The 11,916-nt window shown below is 35.0% G+C and overlaps 1 protein-coding gene across 7 annotated transcripts in view; it reads right to left on the reverse strand.

The window, feature by feature from the left end:
* Positions 1 to 11,916, reverse strand: part of Fbxl4 (F-box and leucine rich repeat protein 4) — a 107,377-nt gene that overhangs the window by 16,927 nt on the left and 78,534 nt on the right. For all 7 annotated transcript variants that reach the window (XR_007350947.1, XR_007350925.1, XM_048812171.1 and 4 more), the window contains exon 7: positions 3,395 to 3,466. Coding sequence is in view for 5 of the 7 variants with exons in the window: in XM_048812171.1 (XP_048668128.1) it covers positions 3,395 to 3,466 (72 nt within the window). In the remaining 2 variants the exon portion in view is untranslated. The remainder of the gene's footprint in view (positions 1 to 3,394; positions 3,467 to 11,916) is intronic.

The following is an 11,916-nucleotide window of genomic DNA, read 5'->3' on the forward strand; positions in this document are numbered from 1 at the left end:
TGTCATCATTATAGGATAAGCAGCTATTAATTAAGGATTTAACATTTCAGATCTTGGGCTTTATATGCTTTAATAATGTTTCTTTAAGTATATTCTTTTAGGAGATTCATTTGATTTTGTTATGATCAGGTATCAAAGTTATTACGAGAAGACAAAAAGAAAACAAAATAGTGAAGATTTATAATGATTACTTCCTTATGTTCACTGGTTTATTCAATTTTCAATAAATATTTGTGCTACTATTATGTACTAGCACCACTCTAGAAACCAGGAACAAAAGTAAACAAAAAACATTTTTTGGTTCACATTTTTTTGGAAAAACAGAGACAAATAAATGGGCAAAATTAATTCAGGCTGTCCAGAATAAAAACTATATTTCCCCAATTTTCAAACTACAAGTATTAAGTTCTGGATAATAGGAAAGAGTCCTCAAAAGGCATGCAATTTCTGGAAAGGGTCCATAAAGGAAGGTATTATGTCTTTTTCCATTCCTGCTGCTTGACCTGGAGATGTGATGGCTGGAGTTTCACCATAAACCAGGAGATCAAACGTATGACATAAAAAGACTGCAGAGCAGTGATCTAGAGGTCAGGACCTCTTGGGAGCCTAAGGAGTAGAGCATGGGTTGCTCACTTCTAGCACTTCATTATATGAAAGAGAAATAACTCTCTTGTTTAAACATAGTCATTTGGAGTTTTTCTATCATTGGCACTTGAACCTAATTGTAACCAATACATTTGCTTACAAACTTGGCTAAAAGATTTGGTAGAGAGAGAGAGAGAGAGAGAGAGAGAGAGAGAGAGAGAGAGAGAGAGCTGGAACTAATGGTTAAAGCAAACTTCTGAATACTTTTCAAGGGCTTTGTTATCTATTTGTTCATTGTTTTCCACTACCATGGATAATACAACTTTAAACTGAAGAGATAATCAGTTATTCCAATACAAATTTTAAAAAATTCTCTTTCCAAATGACAGAAAAAATTTAAAATTTCAGAATCCTATCAAAAATGTTTATGGCAGTGACTAAAATATCTAGATTTGTTATTGGTGAGATATTATTCTTCAGAAGTTCTGATCACTGCAAATCTGTCAAGCTGGCACTTGTAACACAAAGATTAGTTTCAGAAAAAAAAAAGTGGTACAATTAATTTGTATCTACACTATATTCAATACAGAAAAAGGATGTTATTAGGAAAATGATCAGGGAAGATAAATAATAAATCATAAGCATTGTGCAAAGTCAATACAGTGCTCTATCTGTAAGGAAAACAGGTTTATAAATAACACAAATCTGTAAATTGCTACCATTTGGGTAGTCAAAATAAAACATCCAGTAAAACATCCTGACTTTTGATCAACTTGATAGGAAAGAAACTGAGATAAGCATGGTATTAAACTATCAACCAAGGGCTATGCATGTCACTGTCCTGGTGAACCCTGGCCCTACTGTGAAATAAAAACAGTATTTCTATGACACTTATTGAAGCCCTAATCATGATGTTAACAGCAATATTAGCATTATTTCTGAATTCCTCTGTCAAGTACCTGATAGTTAACAAACAGATAACAATGGTAACAATCTTACTGGTAACTATATACTTCAATTTAAAAAATAGCCTATTTATCTAAAGTATAGTATATATTAATATATGTAACATAGGAAAACAGGTTCAATAGTCAAACAAGGTTAGAAAACACTGGGTTTAGTGATGGCAAGAGTTTCTTTGTTGCAAGTTAAAACTCTTAAGAGGAGGACTCAGTAATATCACTTCCTAATTTTGACTATAAATCTCCACTGTACCCTTACATACCTACCTTTTTATAACTGAATATCCTTCAGGACCAATTTTCCATAGACCAATTTAGAAAAATGCTAATTTGAAATACATGTAATTCTAACTATCTATCTATCTATAATTCCAACTCTAAAAGTGTCTATGGCTAGAGGCTTGCTTTTCTAGGGAATATTGCTCCAGTTTAAGAGAATGTAAATAAGAAGCAGAATAAGCAACATCTAGTTAAACAGGGTTTTTTTTTGTGTTGTTGTTTGTTTGTAACCAATCTAACAAGAGAAGGCTAGTAATATTAAAAAATCCAAGTGGCTGGTTTGTTGTCACAGAAACTGCCATCAGCTATCAATGGGCTCATCTAGAAACCCACTACAGGGATCCAAAGAAAACTATGAAATGGCTTACAAAGGTAAGAATTTGACTTGCAGTAAGGAGAAACTTGTGGTTTCTCCTTACTGCAAGTCAAATTATTTCAAAAGACTAGGACAGACTGAGACAATGCTTGTAGTTTAATAAGAGCAAACTGCCAGGATTAAAGACCATTGGGATAAAGACCAATGGAGGTAAATATGTTACTATAAGAGACATCTGCCTAGCCTACATTACCAAATCCTGGGAGATCTCTGAAGCCATTGCTAAGCTCTAAAAGATGCTCAAATGAAATGTCTTTTAGGTCAGAGATGCTGCCTGTTGATCCCAAGTCTAGGGTGCCAGAATTTCTCTGGAACATTGCAACCGAACTGTTTATTCATGTCTTTCTGTTGAGTGGATACAAAACTGGACTGGTCTGGGGATCTCCTAAATATGCTCTGGATAGAGGTATTGAAAAAAGTGAAGAGAAATGAATTGCTCCACAGGAAGATTCATTTCTGGTGAGTATTTACACGCACATACACATACCCCAAGAATCAATTATCTTGTAAGTCTCAGTGTTATTTGTAAGCCACATAATTAAGTAGTTTAGATGAAAAAAAATTAATTTTTCTCACAACTTCTTATGGAGGTATGTGAAATCACAATTTTGAATCTTGAAGAATTTTAGAAATTATCTATCTAGTCTAAGAGTTCCTAGGATTCTGGATTTCACAGAGTAAAATTTCAAAAACAACTGAGTTCTAATATAAGGTGTTGGTCTTTTTATTTTGCCAAGTAGGACAGTTAAAATAAATAAAAAACTCTATAGAAACAAAAAAGTCTATTATCATCAATATTTCTTGGAAATATTCCAAGAATTTACAAAAACTAAAATTAACTTTGTAAAAAATTATTAAACTATTAACACATGGATATGACTGATATCTTATTTTGTAAAGAAACCCAGAGAGGTAAATAGTTTGTTTGTGATAACAGCTAGCTTGGGCAGAACTGAACTTTTTCCACCCTCTGTACTTTTCTTACTCTTGTTGATAAATGTCTCTTGTTGATAAATGTTAGTGTTTCAAAGACATCCTCGCCAATTGAAGAAAAATGTTTGAAAGTGGGGTACAAAACAGTTAACCATAAGTCAGAAACTGTGGATAAATGTTGGGTGCAGTGGACCAGGAAATTCACTCATGGGAAGAAAAAGAAAAAGCAATTGAATATAAAGAATTTTCAAATACTTGCCATTACACAACTGCCCAAACTGAGGTGCTGAAGCTCTGAACAGAAGTTCAAAATGCTGAGCAGTGCTGTTTGCTGCCATCGGGGACCACATCAGAGGCAAATATGGAAAGTGAATGAAAGTGAAACAAAGAGAAGAGGTCAATTAGACATTAAAAGCTGTCACTGCTTTTCCTGAAATACAGCTCAAAATCTAAGTTACAGATTCCACAAATGCCATTTAATGAGTCCCCAGGTGCGCCCACCATTGATTGGCTTGGAGTCAAGGTAATCATTACTAGTCTCCATGTAAGTCATCACGTTGTATATGGTTTTGCATGCTCCAAAGATACTGTATTCCCTGTAACCTCTCAGTTTATTTCCCAGAGGAAAGCAATTTGAAAGCCTGGTTATAAGACAAATTAAACCACCCCTCCCTCCAAAGACAGAATGAGAGAGAGCGAGCGAGCATGCAGAGAGAGAGAGAGAGTGAGTGCGCACGTGCATGCACCACAGGGGCCTAGTGACACTCCTGAAAAACAGCAGCAGCTCTGACATTCACTGATCAGTTGCAGTCTGATGGAACTGCCAATAGAGTCACCCCAAATCAGGACTAAGCTGGTGACTTTAATGTCAAAGGATTCTCTTTGCTGACAAGGATACCAACAACCATTGAGCACCTGTCAGTAGCAACATGCTGACTGAAATGTACCTAACATGCACTTTCTAGTCATGTTCTTGCCATTTAAGCCCATCTAACTTGTCCAATGTAAACGGTCTCACCACTAAAGAAACCCAAAGATATGCTAGACTGCTACATAATCATACCAGTCTCAAATATTTTTAAAATCCTATTTTATAGCACACCTACAATGAAAATTTGTAAAAAGAAATAAATAAAGCAATGTAAAATATCCAAATTTCTAGCATTTCTTTTGTAAATTAAGGAGAAAACTATTCAGACTTACACAGCAAAATCACTTTTTAAACATCTGACCTAAATTATATCTAACAAAATTGAGCTCTTATACAACCTAGGTTAAAGCTTACATAATATGTTCAGCTACTGAACACACTGGGGGGTGAAGAATGTGTCAATGGTAACACAAAACGTTTAGTCAAATCTCAGATAAGATTTTCATTGAGAAAATAAAGAAAGAATTTTACATAAAAATCAGTTTATTTAAAGCAAAAATATATATTAATGGTTATAATAAGATCCAGAGGAATATTAGACTTTAGTCTAATTACTTCCCTCTTGAGCATTTCTTTAAATTTAAGCAAAAAAAAAAAAAAGTTCACATTGATTTTATACTTGTTTTACCATAACATTTATAAGACAATCCCATGTAGCTCTTAGAATATTAACATTAGAAACAGTATATTAAGATAAACTAACTTTGAGGTTCTCCATATATTTAAGCCATTCTGACTTACTATCAAATATAGAACATTTGATTTGTTTTTTATTAGAATACCAAATCCTTATAAGAAAGTTGTTTTATAAAACTTTCCCATGAGCAAGACCCAGAATACATTAGAGAGACTTTCTAAAGAGTAAGAAATTTTAAATTCAAAAAAATATATACATACACATGTGGAGGTCTACAAATAGTTCATGAACGAACCATGTTTTGTGGTTTATTTTAAAATGATTTATTATGAAGAATCTCAAGTATATGGACAAGTATAGGATCCAATATAATACCCATGTAGTCAATACTCAAATTTATCAACTAACATTTTGCCTTCTTTACTAATATCTCTATTTTTATATCTCTCCATCCATACATATAGTTCCTCATAAGTAACTTTATAATGACTTGGTGTTTAAAAACATATTTGAAGCTGGGCACTGTGGTGCATGCCTATAATTCCAGAAACTCAGGAAGCTGAGGTAGGAAGATAGCAAATTTGAGGCCAGCCTAGGAAACATAACTTTAAAATATAATTTTTAAAACTCAGTGGTAGGCCACTTATGTTGGAGATACCCCTCACCTCAAAACACACACAGGTGATATAATTTTACTATACTCGATACATCCATAGTTAGTATTTAATATTGGTATTCATGGTATATGCATATGTGTATTTCTCATCTTCCTCATTTGTTTTGTAAGGTATTTGTCCACGTTGCTACATATAGTTCTAGTTCACTGATTTTAAATGTTGTATAATATTCCATTTTAGAAATAAATTACAACATATACTCTCATTTGATGAGCAGTTGTTTACAATTTTCCCTATTACAAAAGTGTTATAATAAACATTCTTAAATGTACTTTCTTGTCCATATAGAAGAACATTTCTCTAGAGCACACCTCAGAGTAACAATTTCTACATGTTTTGGTATGCTCTTACTTTATACAATTCAGCAAAATAGCTCTATTTAATATTTGAGTCATACTAATTTAAATAAGTGGTATTTTTAGTTTATTACATCTTTGTCAACACAACTGTCTTTTCATCCCTTCTAACAATTATCCCTCTGATGAATATGGAATGGTATAATTTTAAGTAGTATGATCACTGGTGAGGATGAGAGTCTTTCTACATGTTTATTGGCCACTCATATTTCTTGCTCTGTAAATTACATAATTATATTCTTTGCTGATTTTTCCACTGGCTGTTTTTTCCTTAATTTTCAGGAATTCTTTAAGTATGATATATGCATATGTGTATGCATATATAGGATCTTTGTTAGCTATAGTTATTACAAATACCTTCTCTAAATCTGATCCTCTATAGAGGATCTTTTGAGATGTGCATATTTTAAAATTTAATGTGGTCATATTAATCTTTTTTCCCTTATGCTTGCATTCTGCTGTCTTTAAACAGTTCTTTTTTTAATACTTATTTTTTAGTTTTAGGTGGACACAAAAATCTTTATTTTACATTTATGTGGTGCTGAGGATCAAACCCAGTGCCTTGTGCATTCTAGGTGAGCACTCTGTACCACTGAGCCACTACCCCAGCCCCTTTAAACAGTTCTTTACTCAAAACAAAATATTCTTTTTAATAAAATAACAGCTTTAAAGTCTTCATTTTGCCATTAAGTTCTTAATGAACAGTTTTTATATATGACAGAATATAATATTTCATCCTCACCCCTTGTCCAGTTCAATTTATTGAAGTCTACTTTATCCTTTGATTTGTGATGCTTTCTGTCATATGTTGCATTTCCATATATGTGTGTGTATACTTTTGGATCATTTTGTTTCACTGGTCTATTTGCCTTTCCCTGCACCAACTCTTAAGTCTCATTATTGTTTGTAATAAGCCTTAAAATCTAGTAGGGTAAACATCCTTCATTCCTCAACACTCTCAGCTGTTTTTGACCTTTTTGTTCTTTCACATCAATTTAAGAATCACCTTCTAAATTTTGGTTTTACCTTTTTCAAAATAATACAAAAAGATTACCCTTTCTCCCCCCACCCCATAATCATTAATTAATTTACTGGCATCTTATCATTTTTTATAATTATTTATTACATTTGATACCTCCTCACAGAATTTTTTTAAACAGTTCTTTTAGTTAACGGGTGGTAAAATCTTAACAATTATTTACTGAGTACATATTGATAAGTCATGCATTGCTGTAAATTCTTTAACTAAAATTCACAACAACTCTATTCATTCATTCACTTAACAAATAGTCATGAATGCCTACTATGTATCAGACACTTGGGATATAGCAGTGAACAGAACAGATAATAACTTATGAACTATAATCATTATTACCATTTATAGGTGAGAAATTTGAGTCACAAAGCTAAACAACTTACATGTTATTTATCCTCAATCTTGACTGTAAGTTTAGCCAAGCTTAAAACTTAAAGATAACTGTTATCTTCTTCTACTACTTTGAAAATATTACTCCATTAATTATTAGCCACTGTTATTTAATAAGAAGTCTACTCCCAATCTAATTGTCTTCTTTTGTGCACAGCGGACAGTGGTTTCTCCCCACCCCCACCACCGCCAATAGCTCTTGTCTCTTTATTTTTAAAGATCACAATTTTGTTAAATTGTGTCTAGGAAGATTTATTTTCAGCTGTGAGGATGGTCTGGCTGAGACATTTGTTACCCCATTGATTGCAAGGGTTGATTCAGCTTATCTGGCTAGTTAGAGGGGTGTCCCCTTCCTCCCTCACCACTCCATGTGCATTCTTCCTGAACCTGTGTACTCAAAGAGGATGACCTTCCTCAATAGAGAAGGACCATTCTTTGATCAAGGGTATATGAATAGCTGAGTTCCCTGCTAGAAGCTCCAAATAAGCACTCAAGATTAATTTTCATTAGTTTTACTTGATATTCTGAGTTCATTTGAAGACTCATATTGTTCTTCACGAGAAGTGCAGATTCTTACCAATTCTTTTTGAACATTACTTTTCTACCATTCCTTCCAGTTTCTTCTGAACTTTTATATTCAATGGACATTACAATTTCCCAAGTTACAGTGCTTACAGTGGCTTAAAAAAAAGTCCATATGATATTCCAGGTTCCCTCCTTTCAGAGTAGAGCTTAATTTCTTTCCCTGTAATAGGTGTGATAGATTTAGTGACTTACTTTTAACCAACAGTATATAGCAGATGTGATGGCGTGCCACTTTGGATATTAGGTTATTGTGATTAATTTTATTTATTAACCTGACTGGGCTTGCAAACATTTGGACAAATATTATTCTGGGTGTTTATATGAGGCTGTGTTTGGGGTGAGCTTAACAGTTAAATTAACAGACTGAGTAAAACAGATTGCCTTCCCTTTTGTTTAACTAAATAAGGGAGAATTCTTCCCACCTGATGGCTCTCAAAATGGGACACTGGCTTTGTCCTGACTTTGATATAAACAGAATATCAGCTCTTCCTGAGACTCCTGCTGGCTTTCATAGCGGAGCTATACTATTAGCTTTCCTGGGTCTCCAGCTTGCCAGCTCAGCCTGGAGACCTTGAGGCATGCCACCCCCATAATCACATGAGCCAGTTGCTTACAGTAATAAGTCTTCTATTAGTTTTGTTCTCTAGAGAACCCTAACTAATTCAGTTGTAAAAAGGCTGTGGGTCCTGTATTAGCTTCCCTTTTTCCTCCATTAATCATGTGCCATATCATAAGAACACTCAGGCAACCTATGGAGACTCTCATGTAGAAAGAAACAGAGGCCTCTGGCCAAGAGCTAAAGAACAGCTCTGCCAATAGTCATGAGAGTGAGTTTGGAAGCTGATCCCTTAGTAGTCAAACTTTGGGATGACTGGAGTCCCAGGTAACAACTTGGCGGCAGCTTCCTTTGAGGCCTTTCTATGGTCCTTAGAGTCAACACTACCCAGTTAATAAAACACTACCAAGATTATGTGTGAGATAATAAATATAAGTTGTTTTAAACCACTAAGTTTCAAAGTAATTAATATATAACAAGAGATAAATAATATAGTGTATGGAACACAGTAAATATGTATTTATTAAATGAATGAATAGGGTAGCTTTGAGGATTAACTGGTGTGTATTTTACAAATATAAAGAACTTACAGCAGTATCTGACATTCACAATTTTTACAAACTTAAGTACAGTCCTCAAACTTCTTTTCTAATTCAGCAAATCTCTGCATCCAATTTAGAATTTATCTCATCTATGGAATTAAAATTCTAATAAGTACAATTTATTTCCTAGGTTTCTAATCAGTCCTTTTTTACAACTACTTGTTCTTGATTAGTTTCTTTATACTGCATAATTTTTATTTCTTTTAAAAAAGATGCTTTTAATTTATTTCTTTCAACCTTCACCCTCCAACCTAGACATTTTATTCCTCCCTCAGGATCTTGTAGATCACTCTGTTTTGAACTAGGACTTCTGAAGGTGCAGTGATCTGCACAGGAACTAGGAATACTGCAGAACCAGCAATAGGCTTAGCTTAGTTCTGACCCTGAAGCATGGTCAATGCCAAATCATGATGTACTCTTGGTATATTTGCCTATACCAAAACCGCTCCTTTCTCTTAAGACTTTCATCCAAACCCTGAAAACGGCCTGGAGAGAGCCTTATAATACTGCTACCCAGTTCTGATTAGACATCCCCAGGCTAGATAACAAGATGCTCTTGTTAGAGTTTTAGATGAATTCCCTGGTGAATCAGTTTTTCTAATTAAAAAGAAGAATAAAAAAAATATTTATTGTCAAAAATAACCATTATTAACTTGCCTGGAATGTTCCTTAGAGGACTATCTATTACTTACTGTCTATCCTAAAGATTGTAACTTTAAGGCACAAAAGTAACTACCTTTTGAACTAAGAGACTATTCATATGTACCTGGAAAACATATTGTGGAATAGTAGATGTATTCTTTTCTCTAGGAGAACTTTTAAGTCAGAAAAGAATCTCATGACTGACTATAATTATTCTGGTGTTAAAACAACTTAACCAGACTACAAATTAAACTGGGAATTAGAAAATCATGTAATCTTAGAGGGAATTATGATATTTTATCTTTACCTTGAAAAGGAACACAGAACAAAAGAAGATTCATGTTGGATGACATCACTCATCTTTGCTGAATAAGAGATGTGAGATCAAATGCTAAGACTTAGATGGGGATACAAGGTGATGACCAAAGGAACAGATACTGTGAGGAACTTAACAAGGAGTTGAATGAAGATAAAAGGGTCGACAGCTACCACTGAAGTGAGCAAGTACAAATTACCAGTTTTGTGGCTTTCTCCCACAGAGCTCATCAGTGAAAAGCTAGAGACTAAGGCATACTCAGATGTGCTGAAAGAACACATCTATAGAAACAGGTTGCATATCTTTTTAAAATTCGGTTAACTCATTCCCTTCCAAAGTATCTTTAGAATATTCTTTCTCTATACTGTTAGTATTTGGAATCAAAATATTGCTGTTAATTTCAAAGAAAAGAGGAGAAACTATGAAGAAATTTACACTTTATTTCCAAATACAAAATGGCCTTATTTGGAGAAATCACAGACTCAACAGTTTAGAGCAGGAATTGGCAAACTGCTGCTCACAGGCCAAATCCTATCTACTGCTGTTTTTGTAAATAAAGTTTTACTGCAACACAGACACATCCACTCATTAATGTATTGTCTGTGGCTCGTTTTGTTGTTGCTATTGTTTGTTTGTTTTATTTTTATTTTTCTGGTGCTAGGGATTGAACTCAGAACCTCACCCATGGTAGGCAGGTGCTCTACTGCAAAGCTACATCCCCAGCCCATGTCTGTGGCTGTTTCTGCACTATTCATGACAGAGACATATGGCCTGCAAGGTGTAAAATATTTCCCATCTGGCCATCCACAGAAAAAGTTTATAGATCCCTCCTTAAAAGAAGAAAACAATTCCACCATAATAAGTACTTGCAACACTTATACACAACTAGAGCATGCAAATGAATGAATCAATTACATTAAGTGTACTATGAAAAAAATATTCAGAAATAAAAAGTAAAATCTTATAAACCTTTTATTTAAGACATAAAGTATCTTGAATCCCCAAGTCTGCAAACTCTATTGGTTAGTTCTGTAAGACTCATTCAGCAGAATCACAAAAAGTTATAAAGATTAAAATATAATTTAAATAGTTATAGCTTTAATAATGCAAGTCAGCATATTTGTTTTCAAATGTTTTATAATTTTCAAATAAAACCAGTCTTATTTAAATCATTACAGAAAGGAATTCACTAAGGAGTGACTGGATCCATGATAATTTCTTCTATAGATTATCAAAATATACTCTAAGTAAATGCAGTTATTTGATAAATATGCATTCATAAAGAATTCTTTTACATTCTACCTATAATCTACCTACTAACACTGTTCAGCAGCTTCAAAGCCCAGTGGAAAACTATTAGTAATAAATTAACAACTCAAGATGGCGGCGAGGGGAGTGCATTACCCCCGTGTGCTGCTTCACTGTGTGGGAGTATGACAAGTCAGGACGGCTAAAGGATATCTTGTTAGGAATTTCCAGCAATAGTGGGGTGCTCCGGAACCTGGAGGAAGGATTTCCATCGCACGAGGATCGGCAACGGGGACTCAAACGCGAGAGGTTTGTCGCACGGAGGGTAACACTGCTTATTCAGCAAATCGCCCCGCGGCTAGAGTCGGCAGCGTGCGCTGGGATAGAGACGCAGGGTTACAGCGCTGCAGTTTCTGCCAGCCGCGCAAGCACCGTACTCAGGGCTGAATTCTGGGTTCGAGACGGGGGAAGGAAGCGGTCCATCTCGGTTCTCCACACCGGTCAGACCACAGAGGAGGCCAGCAGCCACCATGTTGGTAAACTGACGTCACCTTCCCTGTTTTCGACTGACCGCAGCTCATTCAGCCATAGATCAGGTAATTTCAGGCTGCAATTCACCTGCGGCTTGCAGACAGATTGCTAGGGTTCAGCGCCTGGGTGCTTCTTAGAACCTGAGCTTATCGGAGCGAACACCGAGCGCGGGGCGGCCGAGTTCCGGCTCCCGGAACCGTCCCGCGGAGCCTGCGGAGGCTGCTTCTTGGATCCTGCTCCTATGAGAGCATACAACAAGCACTAAGCAGCCGAA

The sequence above is a fragment of the Marmota marmota genome, unplaced genomic scaffold (genome assembly GCF_001458135.2).
Source record: "Marmota marmota marmota unplaced genomic scaffold, marMar, whole genome shotgun sequence".
NCBI lineage: Eukaryota > Metazoa > Chordata > Mammalia > Rodentia > Sciuridae > Marmota > Marmota marmota.